This window comes from Coffea arabica, chromosome 6e (assembly GCF_036785885.1).
Source record: "Coffea arabica cultivar ET-39 chromosome 6e, Coffea Arabica ET-39 HiFi, whole genome shotgun sequence".
NCBI lineage: Eukaryota > Viridiplantae > Streptophyta > Magnoliopsida > Gentianales > Rubiaceae > Coffea > Coffea arabica.
The window spans coordinates 7,008,944-7,035,419 of NC_092321.1; the positions used below are offsets into that span (position 1 = coordinate 7,008,944).

A 26,476-nucleotide genomic window follows, 5' to 3' on the forward strand; every position below is an offset into this window, starting at 1 on the left:
TTCTGCCATGGCCCTTGAACTAAGCTTGAATTTTCCATGTTTATTATTGCATGGTGTCCTGCCTGCCAAGAGCCAACTTGACTTATTCATGACTGGTTCCTTTTTGGCTTACGAACAAATCACCATCGTTCCATCACACAAATACACTTGTTTTTTGGGCTGGTGAAGCTGTGTGTGGGCGAAAATGGTACTCTAAAAACTTTTCTTTTTTTTTTTTTATTTAAGAAAAACTCCAAACTTTACAAAGAGACAGCGAAATATAAGGATTTGATAGGCGAATAGGAGGTTTTATTCAGTCACTTGACTCGTGTCCTTGCTAAATAACTCAGTAACTTGAGTTTTGCAAACGTTACCCCAAATAATTATTAACAATTGATGATAAGGGCGTTTAAATATTGGAAATCTTAAAATCATCCAGACACAACACAAGGGAGCAATTGGAACCCACATTCACTTTTCTTTAAATATATCCATATATTACTATATATATATATATATATATATATTATTATCACAGGAAATATTCTTTTCGGACTAATTTTCCTGTGCCTGTACACCCGGTCCCCAAGATACACAAGAAGGGAGAAGAAGTCGAACCGCGATTACATGATGTCAGGACCTAACGAGAATACCCCAACACCAGCCAAGCCGACCCCGAGGGGCTTCATATACTACTATATAGTATGTAATAAATTCCAAGTACTGAAGCTTGCATATCCAGCAATCCTCTGCCACTCGTTCGCAAAAGCAATTGAAACTTTCAGGTCAAATATGTGTCACGATGGCATGATTCTTTTGAGGAAGCAGAACCATGGGTAGATTACTAAAATAGAGCAGCCGCATCTGATCTGATTCTATGAAACGAAGAAAGCAGCCGTTAAGTATCGTAGGGAGTAATAGACTATAGAAGCATATACCTTGAGATTATCGGCTCTCTGTTCAGGTGTCTATGGTTCTGCTGCTCCTCCTTGTATTATTGACTTGTGTTCTACAATTATCTGTTTCGGTATTCTCGACAAGATTTGGGCACAAGCTCCAAATGATGGAATCAGGAATTTAATACTACGAAAATCGAGCTGGACACTTTTTTTTTTTTTGAACTGTATTTTAGTCTTATTGCCTACATTTTTGTTGGATTCCTTAGCAAAAGGTAAGATAAACATTGCAAGCTTGTATACTAGAGTCAGGATTTAGGAGCATAAATCAGTTTGGCGAACTATGGGTCTTGCCAGAATTTATATATGTTTTTGGTAACACTTGTCCAGACTGATTCAACCTTGGCCGAAAGGCAAAAAGTCAATAACTGTTCCAAGCTTAGCGGCATTACGAATATGAGTTCCATATTCGTTGTCCAAATATTTTGACAATGCTTGCGACGCCACCTATTTTCCGCACTACACATTCATATTCTAGTTTACCATCCTCAAGGTAAAGCTAAACTCACGAATTATGCTTGTTTATTAACGTAGTTCCTTTTTTTTTTTGGCCCACAAAAAGGAAGAAGAAAAACTGGCAAGAAAAAGGCTTTAATATGACTATTCTCACTTGAAAAGTAGCGTTTACTTAAAAGGAGTAATTTAAGTCAATAATTTGTTGGCTTTAACTTTTAGTATAAAATTGAACCATAAATAAAAGAATTTGTCGGGTCAAAACGACTGAAAATTTCATTAAAAAAAAATACTACTTTAATTGTTTCTCATGTAGACCAAAAACACACGAAACAATAAAAGAAAACCCCCCCATTAGCAATTTCCGTATAAAAACCTGCGGCAGGGTTAGCTACTTGCGGTTTTATCGACGAATTTTGGGTAGCGTTGGCCAATCCTGGGTTTTGGGAAATATGCCAAATCATGATGATCACCCCTACCGGCTGTCCTTTTTTTTTTTTTTATCAAAACAAATAATAAGTAATTTTATAGATTATCAAAACTTTACAGCTGTACTCGAGTAATCTATACAAGCAATATATTTTGACACCGAGGAATCCAAAATTCCTCATTTTAGATTATACCTATGTCATATGAACTAATTCTAATACAAATATGATTGTGTTTCCCTCTCACAGGACAAAAGGAGCACATTTGAAATAACAAGCTTAATTTGATGAATGTTTCCTACCGCCTTTCTTGATCCTGGGCCAGTGCAAGTCATCCCAGCCTGTTATTTACAAGCTCTGCCTTTGTCCAACAGTTATTAACCTTAGATAACGGAGGAATCCGCTGGCGTTATCAAATAGACCTACATTCTTTCTTTTGGGGGGGGGGGGGGGGGGGGGGGAATGTAGGGGCCTGCCTTAGCTACGTGGGCGGCTTGGCGATTTGCGTAGAATATCTAGTGTCCAGCAGTTATAAATAGGAAATTCTGTTGTGCACTAGAAAGACCGGAAATTCTGTTCGAGTGACTTGCCCCAAATTTGCCACACACAAGATCAGCCTTCAAATCTCATAGAGAGCAGAATCAAAGGAAGCATTTCAGAAAAATATGAGCAATAATTGATGACAGAAAAATACGACAGTCATACCAAGGGAAGCTATGAGCAACCATGGAACCTGCAGTTTTACTAAATGCAGTATCCGCCAATACAATGTAGCAGTGAGAGGTAACTAAGTCTCAGGGTCGAAAACTTTCATGTGCTATCACTCTTTCTTTTTTTGTTCTTCCACAAGTCTAAGCAGGTAAGATTAACCAAAGAGCAAGCTAGTTGCGTAGCCTTCCGATTTACTCCTCTATTATTCCTGGGTATTTTACACAAAAAGAAACCAGCAAGTCCAAAGCACGCTGATTAACAGCACCTTTTCAAAGCCTTCATTGTGTGCATCTGGTGATAAAAGTGCCTGTGGCTGTAGGCTCTTCCCCATAACTATCCAGACTTTAGGTTGGTCTCCTAAGCCATTTCTTGACATCATCCTGTGCAAAATTGTTCTTAATACTAATCTACAGTTCATTAAAGATCAAAATTCCACAAACTGCTAAAACTACTACCACCAACTCCAACCTACCTTTTCTCTTCATCTCAAGCATTTTAATTAAAAGCATTGAAATGCTGAAGTTTCTTCTCATGCATCACCACTTAAATGGCCCTCTCCTGTTCTACCACAAAGTGCTTTCTCCTTCTCTTCTTTAATTTGAGCTAAGGTCTTAGGCCCTGTAAAAACAGTAGACTCTCGAGCAGATTTCCTTTTCCTTGGCACTGCCTTGCGTGGGACTCCAGACACAATCTGCCCCTTTCCTTGTTTCCTTTCTTTCGTATGTAGCCTGGACCTGTTTATACTAGGACGCCTTGTCCTGCCATGCTGATAAGTGCTGCTTGAGCAATTTTCAGTCTCAATTCGTGATTTGTCTGCAAATTCCACTTTTGATGCCAGTCTTCCAGGTAAATGCCCTCTACCCCCAGTGGAAGCCTTTTCTATGATTTTACCAGTCAGATGAGAAAAGTGAGGCCTGTCTGACAAATATTTGGTATCCTGACTCTCAGGCATCCTGCGTTTCTTCAGATAATCCCTCAAGTCCATACCCGCCAATTCTGTTTGCAACAATTTCCGCTTACGTGGCAGAGGGTGATCCAGCACTCTCTCCCTTGCATAAAAAGGAGTTTTCTGATACATATTGCAAACATCCTCCTCTACATGCTGATACCAATTTGGTATTCCCTGTTCAAAAGACGTTCTTATGTCTGGATATGCAGGGTCATACTCAATATTGTCCTCGTATTCATATGCTAAATGCTGACCATTGCATTCTCTATCTTCCATATCACGGTGTGGTAAGTACAATGCTTCATCTTCATAACCCAGGTCTTCTGATCTATCATTGACAAGAACATCAAACCCAGGAGAAGATTCCAACCACTCTTCGCGCTCGATATGGTTATCCACTTCCTGCCTATTATGGTTATCAAATTCATCGTCAAAGCTTTGATCAGTTGATTCGAGAGATCTTCTGTGGACAAGGCCCTCTGTGTGAATTTGGAAATTTGACCTGATGGTGGCAGCTTCTTCAGATGAAGACACAGAAATCTGTGGATAAACACTTTTCTCTGCAGCATCATTAGGAGCAGGTTGGCAGTGCTCTGCAACATTATTTGGAGTAAATTGGCGGGACTCCCGTTGAGGAATAACCTTGGTTCCTGCCAAGCTCTTGGGATCAGTTCGAGCTGAATGAGTTTCTGCAGGCACAGGCCCACAGCCAGTACCAGTAGATATCTTTTCTTCCAAAGGTGGACCATCAGCAATCGCAGAACTTTGTTTTGAGGATCTCCAAGTATATGTGTTCTCCTCAGGTCCATGCATGAAAGAGCACCTCTCACCTTTGCTACAAAATCCATTGTAGTAGTAGTAACATGGAACGTTAGTCTTGTTCACAGTAATCGCAGACTGATGATCAGCAGAAGCAGATTCAGATGCCGTTTCAGTACGTCCATCCAGTGGCTGTGAAGGTACAGAGAGTACTTCAAGTTACCCATTAAAGCAACTCACAGGTGGCCAACAAGAAACTAATTTAAATACGAAGCTCAACAAGCTATTCATCTAAAAAGGAAAAGATGGACATTAAAAGTTCAAAAATCAATGAAGCAGAAGAAAAAACAACTAACAGGATACAGCAAGGCCCTTGCCCCCTCCCTGCCTCACTACATGTCTCATTAATCAAAGAAGAAAGCTCCCTCTTGCACACACTCGCTCTGCCTATAAATATAGATAGGTAATATATGGTATAAAAAGGATTAATTTCCTTCACCGGGTAAGCAGTATATTTTAACAAATAGAGGCACAAGAGGACAGGGTGTCTACTACATCCTTTAACCAAAAGTTCAAGTTTGTCCCAATGCAACTTTCTTCATCGTAAGCCCAACTCATGCTTTCTTCCTTAGCCATGCATACCAGCAAATGAAAAATTAGATAAATCTGAGACACGTAAGAATGAGGATGAACCTTTAGAAGCATTTTATATAATAACCTCCATTTCCTTCTTTACATTGCTTTGCTACATGAATACACAAATTGAAATGGTTTCACACATATGGTCTTTGGTACACTGGAGAACACAAACTCACATGCAAGACTGAGCCATGCAGTAAGTACTCCTGCAGTGCCAAGACCCTCTAGCTCTAGATTTGCCAAAACTACCACAAGATATGCACTTGGTGATGAAAGTTATCAAGACCTTAATGCAGAAACGAGGGTAGAGCAAAATTTCCAATGCCAGCAGTTTATATAACATCATGAAACGCTTCAGGCCTAGTTCGTTAGTGTTCATATATTCTGAGGCAACTTGAAAGTTTTCCCTGATCAACTGGGAAAAGCATGAAGTCAACTTTTCTTTTAATCTCCTGAGGCTTGTAGGAACCAGATATGAATATTTTAAAGCTCTCATCAAAAGCTAATTAATGCCCAATTCCATGGCAATGGTGATTCATTTATACTTCCAATTACAACCAGAAGACTCTATAGCGGATTAAAATCAACAAAAGGTAGCGAATTACAGTGGGGAAATTCAGGCTAATATGCTCAGAAAGTTGTTCTATCAGTTGTTGTTGACAGATACAAGCACCATATAAGAATTATTAGTCGAAAGAAAGAAATAGAGAAAGAGAACAATCTTAGATGCGGCAAGTAATATAGAGAAAAAAGAGTTCGAAAGCAGTGAGAGGTTACAGGATGTCGAAAAGCACAGGTTGGGTTAACACAACTGCCGGCCAACCAGTACCAACAATCTCTAGGGTTAAGTCGAGCAATTTCACTGTGCCTGTATTCACACTCAATCCCCTGAAACGCATAATCCAAGCAAACAACAGTTAGAAAAATACCCGCAGTTCCAAGATATCATCCACCATTGCAAACAAACACCTTTATCAGACAATGAAAGTAACAATCAACTTTTGGTCAGAACAAGAAATGAATCAAAAGGGAAAGAAGAAAAAAAAAGGCAAAAAGAATACACAGGTTGGCCAAAAAACTGTAAGTACTTGGGAAAAGGTAGTATTGTAATTCAGAAACATCAACCAAAGAACGTATCACACCATCCTAATATCCAATTACCAGGGTTACAAAATCTATCAATCACACATTCCAGGGCAGTAATGACTATAGTAAATTGAACTCTATACTTCAAACCGTGATAAAAATATAACAAAATAATCAAGGTGTGATAAAAATTCAACATTCATAAAGAGCATGCAGAATCAGATAATTCAATTGCAAAAAACCTGGCTGGCATTTCAAATGCCCGAAGAAAACCTTGGAAGTACCTCACTTGGATTCAATTCCTTCAAGCACAGTAGTAACACTAAAAAGTTAAAAGGAAGACCCCTAAATAGGTACTTAAATACAGATACTACAAGAGTGAGCCGCCGACGAATAAGAATATATAAAAAGCCTTCTGGTAGTTTCCTCAAGCAATTAAAACGCCGCAATCAATGAAATTAAAGGCATTTAGCAAGGCAATTATTTCTTTCTTAACAACAACAAATGAAGGAATTTCGTTGAACAAGTTCGGAGAAAATTGGGAGGAGAAAAAAAAACTAAAAATGAGGAGGGAGGGGAAAAAGGGTACCTTCTTGCAGGTGAGCGGAGAGGCCAAGAAATAGACGCAATCGGTGTTTTTCTTTTGTAAAACTTGCTCCATTTTTTCCATTTGTCCCCTCCCCCGACCCAAACGAAATCGAAATTCAACTGCTACCCAGACTGATAATGCTGAAGCAACATTTCATGGATTGCGAAGTTAAAAGGGCATATTTTGGTTTCGGACTCGGGAGGTTTTAATTCTGGGCTCGCTTCTGAGTATTTAATTTAATGGTGTGTGACTGTGTGTGTGTGTTGCGTGCGGCTGTGCTGTGTGGTTACGTGGAAATTGTGATGTATCTTTAGAGAGAGACAGAGAGGGTAATGCAAAAAAGAATTGGGAATGGGAATTGGTGAGGAAGCGAGGCGGTTTAATAAGTTTTCGCAAGGGGTTTCATTCAGCATCAGCAGCACCTAAAAACTAAAATCAAATACTACCAAAAAAAAAATTTTTTTCTGGAATTTTCGCAATTAACTCCCTCTATTTTCTGTGTACTTCATTTTGTGCATCCCAGAGTTTTCGAAATCTCTCTCTCTCTCTTTTTACTTTGTTTCTTTCACATTTTGATGTTTATCGGGATGGATGAGTCCAAATTTCCTGCTTACCAAAAATCAAGGAGGCAATTGGAGGATCGCCGTCCAGGAATCTTGAACACATTTTTCAATCATCTTTTGACTTCATATATATTAAATCGTTATAGTAATTTTCCTACAAAAAATCTAAAAAAATGCAATCCAAGCAAGACCTTTTTTCTGAATTATGCGTACATGGAAGTTGAATGCACTAGCATCTCTCTGCTTTTTTTTTTTTTTTAAATAATCCATTAAAAAGGGAAATACTACTACTTTTATTCAAAAATGTTATGCTTACATTCATCCTAGATCCCAGAGGCGGCCAAATGTGGTAATGTGCTTTTTTGTTGAAAATGAACCATATAGTAAGCTATGCGTCGGCTCCTCTCTCATTGAAATTAATCTTAACAAGGTTAACATCCATTTGAGAAGGAATAAACAATTTTTGGCATTTAATAAAAAAACCAAGATTATAAAGATGGTTAATGAAACTCTTTGAAGTCAAACTGTATTTCGATACGATTCATTCAAAGGATGGAAGACAACAATTGCTGGAAGTCAATACCTTGACCAGCGTTCCAGAATTATTTGCAAAGTGGGAAAGATGGAGGAGGGGCAAGAATGGCCACAATTATAGGGCCTGTTTGGAACCTCAAGTTTTTAGCAAGTTTGTATAATACTAGTTTTTTAACAACTTTTGCTACAGGAATCCCAAAAAACTTATCAAAATTTTTAACCTACACACTTCAAAATAATACACAAAAAACTTTCTCTTCAACTTTTCTTCTTTTTCCTCCCCCACCACCCCACCACGTCCTCTGTCGCCGGCCACCACCTCCACTACCACTTCCGGCGCCGGTCACTATTCCCGTTATTATTGCCGGCCTTCCTTTTTTTTTTTTTCTCTCCCTCTCCCTCACCCCCTCTCCTTTGACCGATCTGCTGGTGTGTGTCTCTTTTTTCCTTTTTTTTTCTTTCTCCCTCCCCTACCACCTTCCCCCTCCCGCTAGCTGCGATCTGGTCGCGCGACCAGATCGTAGCTAGGGGAGGGGAGGAGAGGGGGAGAGACAAAGCTAAAAAAAAAAAAAAAAAAAAAATCCATTGTTGCAACAACTCTGACGTCACAAGACGAGGGGGAGGGGAGAGGAGAGGGAGAGGGAGGGGAAGAGGGCAGAGGTGCCGGGGGAGGGGGAAGGGAGAGGTGCCAGGGGAGTGAAAAAAGAGGGGCAGGGAGGGAGAGGGAGGAAGGGGCAGAGGTGCGGGGGGAGGGGGAAGGGAGAAGAAGAAGAAAGAAAAAGAAAGAAAAAGAGAGAAAAAAGTTTTTCAACCTAAAAATTTTTCTTACAACTTCTACAGTAATCTACAGTAAAGTTTTAGATAAACACCCAAAAAACTCACCTTTCAAACGGGACCATAATTTTATGGATTAGTCCCGCCTTGTACTCTTTAACTATATCCGAACTCTCACCTTGATTTCAGATTTTAAAATGAGACAATTTAATCCCTACATTATAAAATTTGTCATATTTATTTTAGACCTTAAAGTATAGTACTTATTCATTTTAATCCCTAAAGTATAAAATTTATCCCAATTTAGTCCCTAAAGTATGCCCATTAAGGCATAAAATCTATCCCACTTCCTTAATGATGTTACTCAAGTGAAACAAATTTTACAGTTTAAGGACTAAAGTGTTCTATTTTAAAATTTAGGGACCAAAGTGAAAATTTGAATACAGTTAAAAATTACAAAATGGAATTAACCCTAACCTTAAAACGAGCAAAGGCCCGAGTAGCGTGAAACAACAACAATAATAGTACGTTCGACCTGCGAAAAAGAAAAGGGGTATCCTTTGCATCCGGCTCCTCCCACACCGCAAGCACAAAGTATAAGATCAGAAAATCAATCGAAAGTTTGATACTGGATCTTACAGGGAAAGATATTCCAGACATTTCTTTCGTCGTCAGGGCTGTCAAAAATCATAAAATTCCCAACAAACGATCCTTATGCTCATCATAAAATTACTCAGCCTGCGTTCTTTGAAATTCATTTATTCCAGAATATCTTGAATTGCAGCAACACCAAGTACACCCTCCTTCAAAATTTGCATATCATGCTTGAAGCGCATGATATTCTTTGAATATCTTCAAGTGAAGTGCAGCAACACCAAGTACACTCTCCTTCAGAATTTGTATACCATGCTTTCCGTGTAACCAAGTTCCTTAAGTAAACCAGTTAGCTGAAACGAAACAACATAGGACAAGGCTTTAAAAATAGCATTTCGAACAAGTAAGGACATGTCGAATTGATTGACATAATGTTTAACTACCTCGCCCTGTGAATAGTCTTTGGCCTTGTCACCAGATATATGCTGCATCATACCAGGAGGACCACACACCTGGAACACGAGAAATAATGAAGAAGCTAATTAGATGATGCTTGTAGCTTTGCACCAACGCAGGATAAAACAAAGACTCGGAGGAGTTCTATGTGCTATTCCACACCAGGGTCTGTACAACATATCGTGAGTTCTTATTCAGAAAGCAAAAAAACACATCTTCCTCTTCTTCCTTGTCTGATTAGGGTATCCATCCTGGCTCCTTTAAATCTTTTTTCCCTTTTTCATGGTGGATATTTAAAAGGGTAGGACATAACTTAAGTCAGTTTTTTTTTTTTTTTTTTTTTTGTAATCATGTAATGTCGGATACATAAAGCCACTGCAGGCAACAGAATGTGGAAATCAGGGAACATGGAACAGAGTTGTGATTTCTATGCATGAAATAAACCACAGAGAATAATTCAGATCCTCAAAATTTTCCTCTTTGCTGATACTACAGTATATCCATCGAAAAGGTGTACTCGGTATTAAAAAAGTAGGTAATTGGGCAACCATACATGCAAGCAGATATAACGTGTGCCCATTGTTCATAAACTGAATAAGGTTGTAATACCAAATAAGCTAGATATAAAAACTTACTAGGATAAGTGTATCATCAGCAGGCCCAGGTAATCCTTTGACAACCATGTCCTTTGATATATAACCTTTGCCCCCTATCCAATCATTTGTTGGATTATCAACTGTGTAATGTATCTGACAAATTGAGGTGCAGAAAAGGATTACAATGCAAGTAAGAAACAGAATTTGGGAACGGGGACGTAATAAAAAACACTAGAGATATTTCTGCCAATACCGTCAGATTTGGGTGGCTAGCTGCTAGTACATCAAGCTTCTTTTTGAGAAGAATGTCGTCAGGGGATACATTAGCATAGAGCAGTGAGACCTAAAAAGAAGATATACTCATCAAAAAGCTGTTATTCATAATTAGACCCATTGAAAGAACATCTGGTATGATGATGGACAAAGCTGCCACACAACTCAAAACTAGGTATCAAGTGCACTATACATCCATTAAAGATTTGCAGAATATGCCTACCTGGGTGTTGTCATCAGGATTCTCAAGGATAGCCTCTATAATCTGAAGCATTGGTGTGATGCCACTTCCCCCTGCAATCTGGAAAGAAAAACAATGTACTTAACATCCAAATTCAGATAACGACACAGCTTACTAACAGATTAAGACATTGCAACCGTTTCCCAATATTAAATGAACAACTGAACAGAGAGAGTCATGCTTTACATCGACATGTCCACAAGTTAATAGACTTACCATGCCAATGTGTTTCTTCATGTTTGGGCTATATCTGAGCTTTTCAATGGGCCTGCAAGAAAGGTACTCAATCAGATGCTCAAAGAATGCGCAGATAGTCTATATAAATATGCATTGAGATTTAGCAGATAAGATAACCAGCTTTCTTTGCCAATCACCTCAATAACTTACCCCTTCACTTCCATAACATCACCTGGCTTTAAGCTTGCAAAATGCTGACTCATTTTCCCTTCTGGATACACCTATAAAAGTTGGCAACAATATAGGGTTACAATTGTAATGGAATCCAATATTTAGCCATCTACTGAGAGAGAAAATGAAGGCACACCTTAATCATCAAATCAAAGTACCCCTTGGCATCTGGATCAGATATTGGTGTATAACTGAAGATAGAACACTCCTCAGAAGATGTGTGATCAATAAAACATAGCTCATATATAACGTTCAAAAGAATGTCAGGATTGGGAACTTTTCATGATTTAACATGCAAGAACATTAAATTCTAGCTTTTCTCTTGAATGATCAGCGGTGTATTTATAAGCGATTTCCATGACTCTGTAGTGATGATAATTTCAATACAATTACATGCATAACAGTGTTTCTAATGTATATACCGCGGATTCAAGATCTTGAGCATATGGAGAAAACATTCGACAGAAGCATCCAGCCTCTTAAACAACAAACTTAGTTTTATTGAAAAACAATACCAGTTTTGGCAACATATGACAAAGCTAGACAAAAGCGTATACCAGAAAACTGAAGATTAGCATATAGAATTCACTTGAGCAATAAACCATGTTATTTGCTTGAAGAATGCTAACAGTTAGAATGAAGGACTTACGGGCGAATGACATATTTTGTTTTCCCCTCAGCATCTTGTCCAGTTGGTGCCCTACAAGAAAAAGAATACTTATCAGATTTATGGGATAATCTTTGATTGTCCAACCTCAAGAATATTAAGGTTACTTAAATTACATTATTTTTAACAAAAGATTCTCTAGATATAGATAGCATACCTGGTAAGAATGCATGATGCAATATCAAGACCTAATCTCACAGATGGATCAAACGAAAACCTGCCATTTGAGGGAAAATACTAATATGTCAAATAATTATGAATATCAAAATCTTTTTCACAATCCAAAACAGGAATGAAGACTGGGAATTTACTGGAGTAGAACATGTGCATTAGATGAGCTATAATATTACTTGATAGCAGCATAGGACACTGAGAATAGTTATTAACAATTCGTTCAAGCAAGCTAAACAGTTTTCCAGTATAATGGCAATGAAACAAACAAACCCTGCTAAACAACTAATGAAATAACAATGCTTCTGCAGAATTACATAGAGAGAGAGAGAGAACCATTCATAACCCAGACCAACACAAAGCAAAATGCTTTTATGCTATTACCATTTACCAAAAGATTTCACAAAGTGAAGCCAAATTGCATCAGCAGGAAGCCTGCTAGACCAATTTCATGCATTACCTACCAGATAATTAAACCAGTTAGACTACCTACCTGATTCAAACTTTAAAACTTTCTACGAGTTTAAAATATCATGTGGACCTTTTTGCAGGCCAGGGGCAGGAGATTATGGAGACTTAACATAAATTTTTTCCTTGTTTATACTATCTATTGTTTCCATAAAAGACAAATGAACAAATACTGCAACAGCATGTAACTCTTTGGAGACCAATTTTCTCCAAAATAAAAAGCATTCACACAAGAGATTTCTTCAGAAGAGATGCTCATAATGACAATAATCTTTTTGGATATGCTTATTCTAAATTCCTCTTCAAGATTTTGGCAAACTGGTTGCATATGTGTATAAAATCAACAATATTTTGAAAGGAAAAAAATATGTGATACATTTTCAAATTTGGACATATGTTTTCATTAACGAGATCCATTCTCTACGTTAAAGTTTTCCAGGAGAGTACTGGGTAAGTCGGAGTCCAACTGGAGAGTCAAGAAAAGCAAATATTTTTTCTTTGTAAGGTAGATTTCATAAGTTTGAGAGTAAGATTACTCATGATACACGTTAGATAGCTTGAACCTAAATAAGCTAGAAAAGAAATTTTAGAGGTGTTATTGCGCTTCCATACATCCTCTGCTGCACAAAATAGGAAATTTCATGAAGTTCATGAGAAGTACTCCCAGTTTCTTTTGCTTCTTTATTACCTCCATATTTAATTGGCTTTCAAATTCCACCCACTTCGTTAGCCAGCCATGCCCCCAACAGCATACTGTAGTGTCAATGCAGAAAAACTATAGGAAGATATTATGGATTTCAAAATGCACCGAGGGACTAATATGACAATCATACAGCCCGCTAGATCATGCAAGAAAAAAGATAGATTAGCAGCTCTATTCTGCTCACAAAGCCAGAAGGCAACTTGACTTGCACCATGACCCACGCCAGAGAAACTGATTTCTAATCATATTTAAAACTAATTAGAGGATGAGAATGAAATTTTATACCAATCCCTGCAGCTTTTAGATAGTTGATACTTAATATCTACATGTATGTGCATTGCACGGTGGAAAAATCTTACCTGAATAACTGAGTATTGTGGCTGACTTGTGCCTTGTCTTCCAGTTTGAATTCAGTCCATTTATTAGGATTAAGTGCTGAAAGAGACGAGCAAAGTTAAAGAGCATTGAAGAAAATTGCAAAGCATCACCCTGGCATGCAATTTCTTAAGGACAATGAAAATCATATATTTGCATTGCCCCTGTGGGTTTAGCTAATCGATATCTGCATTAGCTCAGTAAGAGAGGAGAAGAAAACAACAAAAGAGTGTGATCAACCTTGAGATGGAGGGTGTGAAAAGCGGAAAACCAGTTCAAGGACAGTTAATCACAAAAACCAATCGTATCCAAAACAGATTATTTTGATTAACAATAATCCTATTGCCAATACACTAAAGAACTTCACCAGAGGTGGAAGTATGAACTTTCAACATGCTATTCTCTACCTCTTATAGCTATGCCTGAAATTCCAAATAAACATTACATTTTATTTTTTTTGAGCAAATAACCTTTAGAGTTGAAGATTTCAGAGATGAAATTTAACACAACCAAGCCCTTCCACAATGACTACTAGCATAGAGATTCAAAATATGGAACATCGTCACATGAAGATAGGATATCTACATGTAGCTCCTTTGATTGAGCAACCGGCATGCCTATTAGGTTCCTCCATTTCACAAATAGACATACGACCTATATGCATTTCTCTTCTGAACTTGATGTTAGCCATTACATTGTTTACAAAATTGCTCACAGAGAAACCATGGTTCGTAAGCGAACCAGTAATGATACATCGATGAGGATATGAAACATGAATTCCCACAGTGGCAATGCCGAAGTAAAACATTTTTAATCATGTTGGCAAATATGTTGGCATAGAGATATTCATTTGATTTGGGTCATTATGTTTAAAAAAAAACCCACCCATTTTGGACCCAGTATCATCAGCGATCTCATCTAGGTACGCCTGCATTACAAAAAGAAAAAAGAAATTAGAGAGAAAGTTTAGAAGGAAAGTCCTGGCAACTTTTTCTAAAGTTAGAGACAGTAGTAACATTCACTAAAACCTCCTTATCCTAATTTAATCGTTTTAGGTGCTAAACCTGCAATAGCACAAATGAAAAGGCACCAAAGAGTAGCATTGCAAAATGGATTATGCAAGGCTTTTGTTGCATGGTAGCAACACAGAATTGGTAGCAGAAACTAAACAGACGGTCAAGGATTGGAATTTCTACATTCCCTATTGGAGTAGGGACAATCGACATGGACATGAGAGACTGTTGTTGGCCCATTTTCCGATTATCTTGCATGCAAAAGTTGCAAACATCAACAAACACATAAACTCAATGCATAATCAACCGAGCAGAATTAAGCAACTCAATGCTTAATCACCAGAGATTTTTTTTTCTTTTTCAAAATTCCTTCTTTCCGCTTCAAATTGGAGCACTCTTGACCCAAACTACACAGAAAAGACCTGAATGACCTACATTTTGCCATGGTAAAATCTATCTTGACTCTCCTTCATTGGGTATCAACCGGATGACCTACTCATTTAAAAATTTCAACCAAAATAAAACATGAAATTCCAAAAAAAAGAGAAAAGAAAACTGAGCTGTGACGTGGCAGACCAAGTGACCGAAACCCAGATGAAATAGTTGGGAGAAATTACCACGGATGAAGAAGAGAAGTAGTAATAATAGGATATGCCACCGGAAACCGCCGCAATAGCTCCAAAGGGGATACGGAAATTGGGGAAAGTAGACTTGGATTGGGCTAGAAAAGCTCCATTGAATGCGATCATCGGTGCAGCCTTCGTTGCCAATTTCTTCAATAACGCTGCCATTTCTTTCTTCTTTTCTTCTTCAGGGCCGCCCTTTCTAGACTTTGCGGTAGCAGCAGTACTGAGGTGAATGGTAGTCGTAGTGACTGCTAGAAGAGGCTGAACCTAGGATGGCAGAGTTGGAAATCTCCGACCTCCGGCGGAGAATGTATCTGGTGGGCTCGGGTTGACAAGGATTCTGCTTACAACCGACACGCTGGTGTCTGATGTGGTAATGGTTATGGATTCCTGGTTTTGTTTTTGCAACCTCTTATTGTTAGTATTCAGAAAGAATGTTGGGCTTTTCTTTCTTTTGGTTGGGAAGAAAAAACAAGGAACCGAATTATTTGACCAACCTGAAGATGGTTCGTGTTGCTTTGCTTTCCATTTTTTTCCTTTTCTTTTTCATAAGTGGTCGAAGATGTAAGGAAACTATTTAATTAATAATTTGCCTTGTTTGACAGACAAGTTTTTTGTCAAGTTTATCTGCTACAAATTTTTTAAAAACATTAGCTACAGTAAGCTCAAAAAACTTCTCAAAGTTTTTAAACTATACACTTTAAAATATTCAAAAAAAACACACTACAAAATTTTTTTAAAAAACTTCTACAGTAAGTTACAATAAAGTTTTAGACAAACACTCAAAAAACTCACTTACCAAACGGGTTCAATTAAATTTTTATACAATGCCATTTTTACCTATTAAACAACCATTTAGTTACTTGAATAGATGAGCAAATTTGTAAATTACATATATGCTACTTACTTTTTGCTACTTCCATTCAATGTGCTACTTATCTTTTTTTTCTTCTTTTAACCCCTGGCTCCAAAACAATTCAAAATTCAATTCTATTAGTATTTTGTCTTCCCTTCTTTTCTTTTTTTTTTTTTTTTAAACTCACCTCAACTCCCAAACTAAGCATAAAAGGATCCTAACAAACAGTACCGTAAATAGTGTGTTATGCACAATTAAATCGCTTTTTTTCTTCCTTTCTTATAGCCAACTAAATTGTATTTTTCATTCAGCATTAACAAGGATTACATCTACAAATGATTCTAGTTTCCGGCGAGTACCTTTTAAGTGCATTGTAAAAGTGAGTTCAACTTAATATGTTAATGTGCTGCAGTTGAAAAGTGTCTGCTACTACAAGTTCAAGTAAGTCCAAGTGCTAAATGCTACTCCAAACATATTCTTTTTTTTTTTTTTTTTAAGCGAGAGGATTCGGATTCGAGACCTCTTGCTTACATTCCCTCCCCGTACCACCCAACCCAATCCTCCCCCTACTCCAAACATATTCAATTATTGGTGAAATAAATTTAACTTGATCTATTACATTAGTCACTTCAACAACTTTTGATGGTCATGCATATATCCAATATACTAATGAGATGAATGCTTGTTGTTCAGGCCATTCTTTTAGTCCTGAACTAGATAAGGAAGGGGGTAATTTATAACAAAGTTACCGTGTTATTGATTCCTAGGAGTAATGCTTTTTCACCTATGTTGCCCATTATTACTAATGAAATAGGGTCAACTGATAATACAGAACCTCTAGGCATCACCTTTCCTTCGTTTAATACTAGAATTGACAATTGAAACCTAATATCTGGGCTTGCATTAATTTAAAATACGCGACAAAGCGAATGTGCTATTTAAAAACCTCACATTCAAGAACCGTAGATTTTTTTTGAAAAAAAACATTCTTGTCTTTTTTATAAGACTGATGGAAATGAATCAATACGAAAATAAAGCAAAAAAAAATCAAATTGCATATCTCCATAATAGGAAAATGTCTTGGGTCGAATTTGACTGTTTTTTCTTCTACAACATATTGACATGACATGAGCTTGAAGGGTTCAAGAATCAAGTTTTCTTTTTATGAGGGCTAGAATCACTTATTTTAGTTTTTTTACCCCATCTTGTTGGATGGATCTCGAAAGATTTGAAAGATCTCACTCCATACCGTACATATGACTTTCATTGAATATGGCTTTCTACAAAAATTTCTATATATATCCACGAGATCAAGTATGGAATTTTGTTTATACACTTTAAATTGAGTGTCTCTTTTCAGTTAAGATTGGAAATCCTGTATTTTCCATATCCATACAATTGAATCCTTATGTTTCCGAAATAGTGTAAAAAGAAGTGTTTCTAATCATTCCCATATGACTCGAACGTGTTCTAAAAAAATCTAGATATTTTGAATTGTTTCACAAAGTCTAGGAAAACTCTCTGAAATTATTTCAATAATGAAATTCTAATCCTTTTGCCGTTTTTCTCGCCCCGCTTCTTAAATCCTACCCTTCACCTGCTATATAAAAAAAAATGGTGAACTTAGTCAAATTCGTTTGAGTGTGAGTCGTTGAATAAGCGTCCTTAAATTAGATGAGCTAAACATTCGGCTTGATATTCTGAAGTTGGCATATTGCAATCTTTTGTATCAATACCACTTTTATCTGCTACTTTATAAGGTTTTAGATGTGCCGAATGAATGACCGTCATTTAGCAACATTGTTTGAGTCCGACGGAGAAATGGAATTGGTGCAGTAAGTATAATAGAAGATCCCTAGTAAGGTTGGTAAAAAGGTCTAATTCCTAGTCATTTGCGATTCTCAAGAGACCAATAAATTTCACGGCCCCTTGGAAACGAATATAAGCATTAGGTACCACCAGGTGGGTATACATCACTGAACAATACTGTTGCATCAATGCAGCATGATATGATAGCCTGTACAAGAGGCCTTGCATATGTTGGTTGATCTTCAGGAATTTGGTATTTTTCTCAAAGGAACTGTTCTTTCACTCAAAAATCAACGTCAATTGCCATTCGCAATTGAGAAGAACGCGACTACTGGAATCCTTTTGGCTTTTTGGACATCAACTTGCGCATGGAAAGGTGACATATTTTCTTTCGTCATCAAGAAAAATGGTGTAACATCAGAAGGGAACTCATCCCGTGGCCGTGTCGCACTGATGTGGGCGCAGATGAATTTGCTGCGTCTCAACAACAAACATTTTTCTCCATAATAATTTTTGTACTACAGGAAATACAAAAAAGGGTAAATTCTATCCTCTACCATGTGTCCATAGCTTACAGATTTAAGCCATTTTCACTCTCGTCCGAAATCTGGATAGCCTTGGGACCAAGAAAACCGGACTAAAAATCATCCACTCTTTAGCGAGAAAAACAAAAGCCCGAGTAAACTGTTGATCGAGGGCACTTCTTTGAGCTCTTTGACGTGTGCCTCCGTAGCTATCCATCTACATGTGCAGGACAAAATTTGCTCACAGAACCTTAAAAGGTGGTTATCATTTTGGTGCTGAAACTATTTAACCTGTAGAGCCAAATAGACGGGAAAAAAATCTGCATGCTGTAATTTTGGGCTCCTTTTAACAGCGGATACTAGTTTTGTTTCTTTCTCATCATGTAACAACAATTATTGTCACACTTTTGAAAGGATGACTTGCTAATAATACTGGAGCAAAATTGACAGCTCTGCCCATGTGGAATATTTTTCTGATTTTGGAACCCACGTATCAAGATTAAAATTTTCAAATAGCTTTCTATTGAATGGCAGAAAATGGTGCAGAAAATGATAGCGTGACAATCATGTTGGACGGACTCCGTGTAAATGGTCATGATGAGACAATAAGTTCAACACGTATAAACAATATTCTGCTGAACCAGACACCAGCAGGTCCTGCACCCTCCATCACTAGCCAGCGGCTTTTCTAGATCCTTCACCCTTGTGATATCGAACTACCACTCTCACAAAGATCCTTGTTGGTTCTGGCTTTGTAGCCCGACCATACATCCAGTGGAATTGAGGTCTGGTTTCAAAAAAAGCTTCGAACATATTGCAAGTAATCCGTCTTCCCAAATTGATACACAACTTCTCTTGAAGCCGGTCGTGATTTTGCTATATCAGTTGGAGAAATCAAATTAAATTCCCAAGTACGAGTAGGATTCATTACTTTGTGAGCTGAGTAGAATGAACAGTCTTGAAAAATTTGCTAGCTTCAAAGATGGATCTGGCTTTGCAGCTGAAAGTGCAAATGGCACAGCAAGTAACGATATTGCCTTCTATATTCGTTGGTGAAGTTAATGTCGGCAGGAGTAGGAGTAGGAGTAGGACCAATTATAGGAAAAAATTTAGTCCACTGGCCATCCAAGTGCCTTTTTCATCATTGCCAGCGGAAGAGGGTGGAAATCTGACAGAATTCAAAAGGATCACTGGCTCAGACACAGCTCTAACAAGATGCAAAGTACCTGATTCCTGGATGGGCCATGAGAATACTGTGGGAATCATTGGTGGCTTATCTGCTTCCTCAACAGCTATTTTCCTGGCAAAACTTGTTTGGGGGAGTTCAAGGAACGAGAAAGAATCCGTGCCTTTTATTGTCTGCAGTGACTCAACCATAAAGAGTGAGCTTTCCATGTATAGTACTCGCAGCAATGATTCTCGAATTCAATTGCATCGTGGAGTAATTATAGAGAATTTGAGATGCAAAATGGCATTTTTGGAGCAGTCTGGAGCACGATGTATTGTCATGCCATGCCATGTATCTCATGTCTGGTATAGAGAGATCTCCAATGGATGTTCAGTGACATTTCTCAATGCAGGAGACTGCGTTGCCAGTGAGCTCAAAGAAGCAAAACTAAAGCCACTTGAAGGTGGTAGTAAGGTGCGAGTTGGGGTGCTGGCAAGAGATACACCTTTGGTGGGAACTTTCTATCAGGAGAAGCTACAGCGTCAGGTAAATTGTCAGTTGCTGCAAAACAAAACAAAAAAAAAAATTCTGTCTCTGAGACGGATATTTTTGTAAGGAGTGACCAATATTTTCACAAGCAAAAAGTATCGTGTGGTGATTCTCTGGATTTTGCGGGATTGTTTCAACGGCGTCCCTACTTGACTATGAAGCATGCATACATCCTAATAATTTTTGAGCAGGAAGAGTGCAACTTGAGTAAAAATGTCAAAAGAAGGGGCAAATTTTGAGGTAAAATGCTAATGGGAATATTTGTTTCTGTTTCTCATGGTTGAGGTTTGTTTTCTCGCAGGGCTTTGAGGTTGTTTTACCAGATAATCCAACCACGGAGCACATAATAATTCCAGCATTCGAAGCACTGAACCAAAAGGACATAGAAGGGGCCAGAAATCTTTTAAGGGTTGCAATTCAGATTCTTCTGGTGAAGGCTGTCAACATCATTATACTAGCTGCTGATGAATTTCAAGGTCTTTTACCCGGCAGCGATCCTCTTCTCAAGAAATGCATTGACCCTCTGGATTCTTTGGCCAGATCAACTATCCAATGGGCGAGATCAACTAAAGATGGCATGGCACATAGAACTTGGTTAACAAATAAATAGCACAAGGAAATGAGCAACCTAGAGAAGAGATCGATGAAAAATGGCAATAAAGCTAGCTAAAGAACTCAGAGCCGAAAGGCAGTACATGTTCATGCCATTGCCATATAGATACTTGTCAGAGAACTGGAGAAAAGCGGTAATAGGAAAGTTCTCATTAAAGTTTCATTAAAGTTTTTAGCGGTTCAGAAATGTAATGCGATGTACGCAACACATGACATCTTAAAACTGCTATTTCTTTTACTAATGAAGCATTATGCCTCATGTCAAACATGCGTTCCAAAAGTTTCAGGGGGCTATCTTCTGCTTCCTTGAGGCGAAGTGGCCACCTGACTCGAAGCTTTCAGCACTCATCGCAATATGGTTTGGTTTAGTCGGTCGGGTTGCTCAAACAGCAAGCACTAGTAATCAGCTCGAGCACAATTATGATGACTCAAAACTTTGATGATTAGCATCCCAAAGCCAAAAAGGAAAGAACAAAATCCAAAGGTATCCGCCCAACCTATGGATTTCACACTGACTTCCACAAGTGAGGGTCAAAAACCTGTGCCCAAACTCAAAGAGAGTTAGGTTTAACAACACGAGTCGTGTAAACTTTTCTTTACAGATATTGTTCGAGGAAACGACATCGGACTGTCGGAAGTATAATTAGGAAAGCAGCAATAGCAACGAAAAATGCAAGCTATGCCAGAAATTAAAGAATGACAACACAATGCGATTTGTACTAAGATCTATTGCAATAAAACCCGTCAATCTATCTGCATTGCCAAAATCACATGCTTTTTGCCAGTAAACTTCATCAGTATTTATTTATTACATGTAATTGTACATCAGTAAGGCAACAAGCGGATTTCTCTTTGTTTTATTTTATGTAGTACAACGATGGTACGATACAATTCACATTTTCGACTCCTAAAACCCTCTATTCATTCTGAAAATTTGGGAATTCCCAGGAAAGAGAAGATAACGGGTCGCATTAAAAATAAAAAATTTGGTACAGGATTGAAGAAACTATAAACTGGAGAGAGAACTACCAGGTTGTTTACTATGCGTTTCTGCCCCATTCACCACAACTTGATTGGCCCAGGAAGAAATGAGATGATGAGCAATAGCGAAGGGTCCAGGGATGAACATCGAAGCAAGTTCCCCACTTTCCACACTAAAGTCCGCAGATAGGTTCTGTCCTTTCTCAACTCCCTTGCATATTTGGTCCACTCTATCTGCTGCAGTTCTTTGTGCCTTCTTGTATTCAGCAAAAGTCAGTGCCTTTTTAACATCTTCTCTACTATGCCATTTTGCATCTAGACAACCAAAATTTTTCTCGATTACTACTACATCCAAAAAAGACTAAAGTACGACTCCATTCAGATTACTACTACATCTAAAAATGACAAAAGTATCACTTCCTTTCACAAAATTCAGCGAGGGCAGGTACAAAAATCAAACTGAACGAGTTTTTCTTTAGGCGAGACACACATGTATTGGTATCTCAAGGGTTTTCAAGGCTGTGATAAAATTAAACAATGTCAGCACATTTTCTACAAATTCAAGAGCATCTAGAAAATGTTTTTAAGAGGACAACAAAACTGGAAAGCAATGGCACAACATGAAGAAAGTACCTTCCAGCTCTTCCTTGTCCACATTAATTTCAAGTGATTTAGCGTAAGCAAAGAACCCTACCATAAGCTGACATGGGATGCCACTTGGTCCAACTGCAAATAAACCATGCAAAGAGCACACATATTAGGAAAAGCACATGATTCTGGTCAGATGGAAGTAGGCTAGATGCTGAGGTGATAATTTGAACAGCATTCACTAACTGTCCGCCAGTTGATTGACTGAAGTTCACTGATACTTCATTACAACTACAGGCTCTGAAAGAGGTCCATCAAATACTATCTGGAAAGCTCGATAAACAGATGCAACATCTCATTTTAGAAAGGTAACTTCATTATGCAATGTAAACCAAATTAACATGCTATCCAAAAGTAAATCAAAGCACGTCAGCAGAAAGTCCATTTTGAAAGTCTTAATAAGGTAATATGAGCATACAATGCACACATGCGTGAGCTAATAGAATATGAAGGACCTGCTTCATACTTACGCAAGCATTTCCGAGCATATCTACATGCAAAAAATGTTTTAACTTTTAACCGCTACAGCACCCCTCCCCACCAAAAAAAAAAAGAAAGGAAAAGAAAAGGGAAGAGAGAGAGAGAGAGAGATGCAAGTCATAACACAACATCAATAAGTAGAAGCATTCCTATTCTCAAGTAACTTGCGTAATTGTAACGAGTAGGGTAGTGCATATGGAAGGAGATTAAGAGAGATGTCTTATTTTCACCAAGTACGCCTGGAAGAACAATATCATTGTCATTGTTTTTCCTTTTAAACAGAACAGAACATAAATTACTTCATGCATTTATATTAAATTCTTAGTCCATAATAAACTGACCATGTTTTCAAGCTTAACCTCTTTTGATCTCATGAATAAACCCGAACATATGTACAGTTAGAGCATGGCAGAATAAATATTACCAGGCCATGGCTGAGAACTATGATAGACGACTTCACCAACTTCAATCCCAGCTTCCTCCCACGTTTCTCTTCTAACAGCCTCTTCTAAGCTTTCTCCTGGCTAACAACAAATTTAAGGGGAGAAGGAATACAACGAAGGAAGAGCATGCAAAACATGGAAAGGTAATCAAATGCTGTGGATAACTGCAAATGAAGCATAACTAGTAGTGTTGACGCCTAGAAGATTACATCAATAAGTTAGTTAATTCACTTTTAGAAGGGAAACCTAATAGAAAACTACCAATGGCTACATTCTTGAATCATAAATTGACCTCAGAATGGTCATCTCAACATACCTCTATGAAACCAGCCAAGCAACTCCACATGCGAGGCACAAATCTTGACTGCCTACTAAGTAGAGCACGGTCATTCTCTTTATCAATGACTAACATAATGACAACCTGTGAAACAGAAGGATGGTCAGGGAAAACTATGGCTATCAGTTAATCTGGCACAATAACTGCCTTCCCTTACCTACAAAACTAGACAGTATAATATTGAGGGCAAACTATACAGTTATAACAGTTTCCCTGCACAAGAGGAAAAACTATAGAGCATAATACCGGATCAACTCGCGGATAAACCCTCCTTTTGCATAATTCATTTGAACAACTCTTTCGTCTACCAGCGTCCATGGGTACTGTTTTTGCTCCACAATATCCACAGAAACGTGATGAGGTATGCCACTCCAGTAAAGCTCTTGCCTGATTCAATGGAAACCAGATACTTTATATACAGTTATACAGGAAACAAGTTGCAATGATAACAAGCATCTTATAAGCACCAAAAGAAAAGGATGTATGAATTCTATGCATGCAAGTGGGACAAAAGATATGAGTGCTTAGAAAAAACCTAGTTAACTGCTTTAACAAAGCTTAAACTCTGAAATTTGCAAATTATGGTGGAACCAAATTCAAGTTCGTCCAGCAACTCCAGAAAAAGCTTAAACTCTGAAATTTGCACATTATGGTGGAACTTAATTCAAGTTCATCCAGTAACTGAAGCATAAAAGATATAGGTAACAGACCACTATTTCCAATTACAGTTAACAATCTAGACATCTACCCTGATAGTAGCATGCTCCTGACATAAACCTCTCACCACTCTCTAATCTTGTCCAACTGACACAATGACATTATCCACTGTAGAGCTTGAAGTTAACCACTCAGCAATCCAAGAACATCCCTTAACACCTACTGGATTACCGGCGATTAAGATCTTACTCATATCTTGCTTACTGAGCTAAATAACAACATAGAAAGTTTAAAAAAAAAAAAAAAAGTACAGTGTTTTATACGACCCAAACCAGTATAAGGCATCTGAATATTATCACCACCAAACGAGTTTCTCTATTGCTTCTTCACCTAACATAAGCTAAAAAGTATTTCCCTGTTTGGGGTTAACGAAATAACAGAACGACTGATACCTATAGTACTTTTCTGTAGAATTGTTTACCCTCTGCTTCTGGCAATACCATTAAAACATATTCATTGGAAAAGATTTGAACTTTCACACATCCCAAAAACCACATAATACAAATGCAACCCAAATCACCATTAAGTCCAAAGAATGAGGGGGCAGAGAAAAACCACACTTACATGACCAGCGACAGCAAGCTCACCCATCGCTTTAGCATCAATCCAGTCAGTAGCAACCATCAATGTCCTCAACTCCACAAAGCAAAACTGCCTGGCACCAAATTCACTCACAAGGCCGGTAGCCTCAGATACATCAATAGCCCAATAAACATCATCATCCTCGGCAGTGAAACCCAAGTAGACCAACGAATCTTCATTCAAATTCACCTCAGAATTCTCCAAAAAAGCCCTGCACTCACCCAGGCTCAACCAGCCCAAATGCCAGCTAGGCTTTCCACCGGAGCCAGAAGCATCGCATACCGAACCGACCAAGGGCCTGCCCTTCCTGAAAGGCAAGACCTTGAAATCAGGAGAAGACGGCTCATGGGTGTGGCTCAAAAGAAGAGTCTTGAGGGTCTGGAAAGCCGAAGTAGGCGAAAAAGGGTCACTGGATTTTGGGGTTTTTAGCCTTATGGGGTTGCCTGCAAAGGCATGAGAGTTGAGGTTGATGGACATGGTGGTGGAAAATTGAGAACAGGAATAGGGTTTTCTTGCCGTTTTAATGAGGGATAAATAGTGGAGAGAGAGGCTTTTTTTGGAGAGGGAAATGAAGTTGGAAGCTGCTATTGCTGCTCCGGCTGCTGAGGTAGAAGAGAGAGAGAGGAGGAAGAACATTTCTCCTCTTCTCTTGACTTCCTTGTTGGGGGCGTGTCCATTTGGCTTTTTTCCCGTCGAAAGATCTCCCCTCCTGAGTGATGTGGTAAAATCTGGGAGTTAAGCTAGGTGGTGACTCTTGTCAGGTGACAGGTGGACTTTTTCTCTGCAGGTTTCGCCTGTTGTCCTTTTTCGAGCACATGTTTTTTCGTTTTCTCTTATTTTGGTAGTATTTTTTATTTGCATCATAATTATATTTTTTAATCAATTTTTATCTAAAAAAATAATTTTTTATTTTACATACATTTCATCACAAAAAATACTATAATAACTATTCTAAATAATATTTCAAATAATCTTTTATCCAAATACACTCATTATGTTCCACACCTAGGTTTTATTGCAGATTGCTTCAATCGTTGATGAAGTGCGGAGAGTTTGAGTTCCAAATCAAATATCTAAGTTTGATGGCACTCAAACATTGTAATTATGCCTTGAAGGAATTTTGGACTTTAAATGCTTGAAATTTTAATGGGTTAAAAGCGTTAAACCCCCCCTTAACCTTACCCTTGATTATATTTTACTCCCATCAATTCAATAAATAGGTACTTCGCCCCTTTTATTTTATGTTTTAGGACAAAAATACCCCTTTCATATTAATTATTATTTAATTTATTTTTTATCCTCTTTCCTTGTTTCTACTTGTCCTTTTTCTTTATAAATTTTAATTTTTCTCCCTCCTCTCATATGATCAAATACTTTCTTCTCTTTACAATTATTATCTATATATTATTTTTAATTTTCTTAAACTTATTATTTATTTATTTCTATCTATCTTTTTTACATTTTGCTATTGAAAGTAATAATTATCATCAAGTGTATGCTATAACAAAGTATATTATCTATGCGCATAGATTATTTCATAAATTATTTAAATCATGTCTAGAGTTTAGAAAAAATTAATTTCTAATAACAACAGTAACAAATTCGAATCGTAATAACATAGTGATTAATAAACAATACATAAAAGAGTAAATAAAAATATTAGTTACTTTTTTGGGCTATGCTTTTAAATATTAAGTAATTTAAAGTTCTAATTTGCTAATATATTTTTAAATAGTTAAATTGCTAAATAATACACACT

The 26,476-nt window shown here is 37.7% G+C and overlaps 4 protein-coding genes across 6 annotated transcripts; 1 reads left to right on the plus strand and 3 right to left on the minus strand.

Moving 5' to 3' along the window:
* Positions 1 to 2,469: 2,469 nt before the first annotated feature.
* Positions 2,470 to 6,912, minus strand: LOC113694591 (zinc finger CCCH domain-containing protein 34-like). Of its 2 annotated transcripts, XR_003449426.2 has the most exons (4): positions 6,550 to 6,912; positions 5,652 to 5,762; positions 3,000 to 4,427; positions 2,470 to 2,907 (listed from the first exon to the last, which is right to left on the minus strand). XR_003449426.2 is itself a non-coding variant. In XM_027213436.2 (3 exons), the coding sequence occupies exons 1-3, from the start codon at positions 6,628 to 6,630 to the stop codon at positions 3,057 to 3,059; spliced, it is 1,563 nt and encodes a 520-aa protein (XP_027069237.1). In that variant the 5' UTR covers positions 6,631 to 6,912; the 3' UTR covers positions 2,470 to 3,056. The 2 variants fall into 2 exon arrangements, 1 of the variants encoding a protein (XP_027069237.1); XM_027213436.2 differs by having other exon boundaries at positions 2,470 to 4,427.
* A 1,894-nt stretch (positions 6,913 to 8,806) lies between these two features.
* Positions 8,807 to 15,511, minus strand: LOC113697340 (NADH-cytochrome b5 reductase-like protein). Its single transcript, XM_027216923.2, has 13 exons — positions 15,003 to 15,511; positions 14,258 to 14,300; positions 13,357 to 13,432; positions 11,813 to 11,872; positions 11,638 to 11,688; positions 11,125 to 11,179; positions 10,968 to 11,038; positions 10,797 to 10,848; positions 10,563 to 10,640; positions 10,320 to 10,409; positions 10,106 to 10,219; positions 9,458 to 9,526; positions 8,807 to 9,367 (listed from the first exon to the last, which is right to left on the minus strand). Exons 1-13 carry the CDS (start codon positions 15,174 to 15,176, stop codon positions 9,311 to 9,313), a joined length of 990 nt encoding a protein of 329 aa, XP_027072724.1. The 5' UTR covers positions 15,177 to 15,511; the 3' UTR covers positions 8,807 to 9,310.
* Positions 15,512 to 19,050: 3,539 nt separating this feature from the next.
* LOC113695908 (uncharacterized) lies at positions 19,051 to 20,675 on the plus strand. The gene is made up of 2 exons (XM_027215110.2): positions 19,051 to 19,914; positions 20,219 to 20,675. Exons 1-2 carry the CDS (start codon positions 19,183 to 19,185, stop codon positions 20,525 to 20,527), a joined length of 1,041 nt encoding a protein of 346 aa, XP_027070911.1. The 5' UTR covers positions 19,051 to 19,182; the 3' UTR covers positions 20,528 to 20,675.
* LOC113695907 (nudix hydrolase 19, chloroplastic-like) lies at positions 20,652 to 25,432 on the minus strand. Of its 2 annotated transcripts, XM_027215108.2 has the most exons (7): positions 24,700 to 25,432; positions 23,665 to 23,805; positions 23,398 to 23,502; positions 23,063 to 23,162; positions 22,144 to 22,236; positions 21,559 to 21,825; positions 20,652 to 21,068 (listed from the first exon to the last, which is right to left on the minus strand). In XM_027215108.2, the coding sequence occupies exons 1-7, from the start codon at positions 25,351 to 25,353 to the stop codon at positions 21,061 to 21,063; spliced, it is 1,368 nt and encodes a 455-aa protein (XP_027070909.2). In that variant the 5' UTR covers positions 25,354 to 25,432; the 3' UTR covers positions 20,652 to 21,060. The 2 variants fall into 2 exon arrangements, with proteins under 2 accessions (XP_027070909.2, XP_027070908.2); XM_027215107.2 differs by lacking the exon at positions 20,652 to 21,068 and having other exon boundaries at positions 21,259 to 21,825; positions 24,700 to 25,417.
* Positions 25,433 to 26,476: the final 1,044 nt, after the last annotated feature.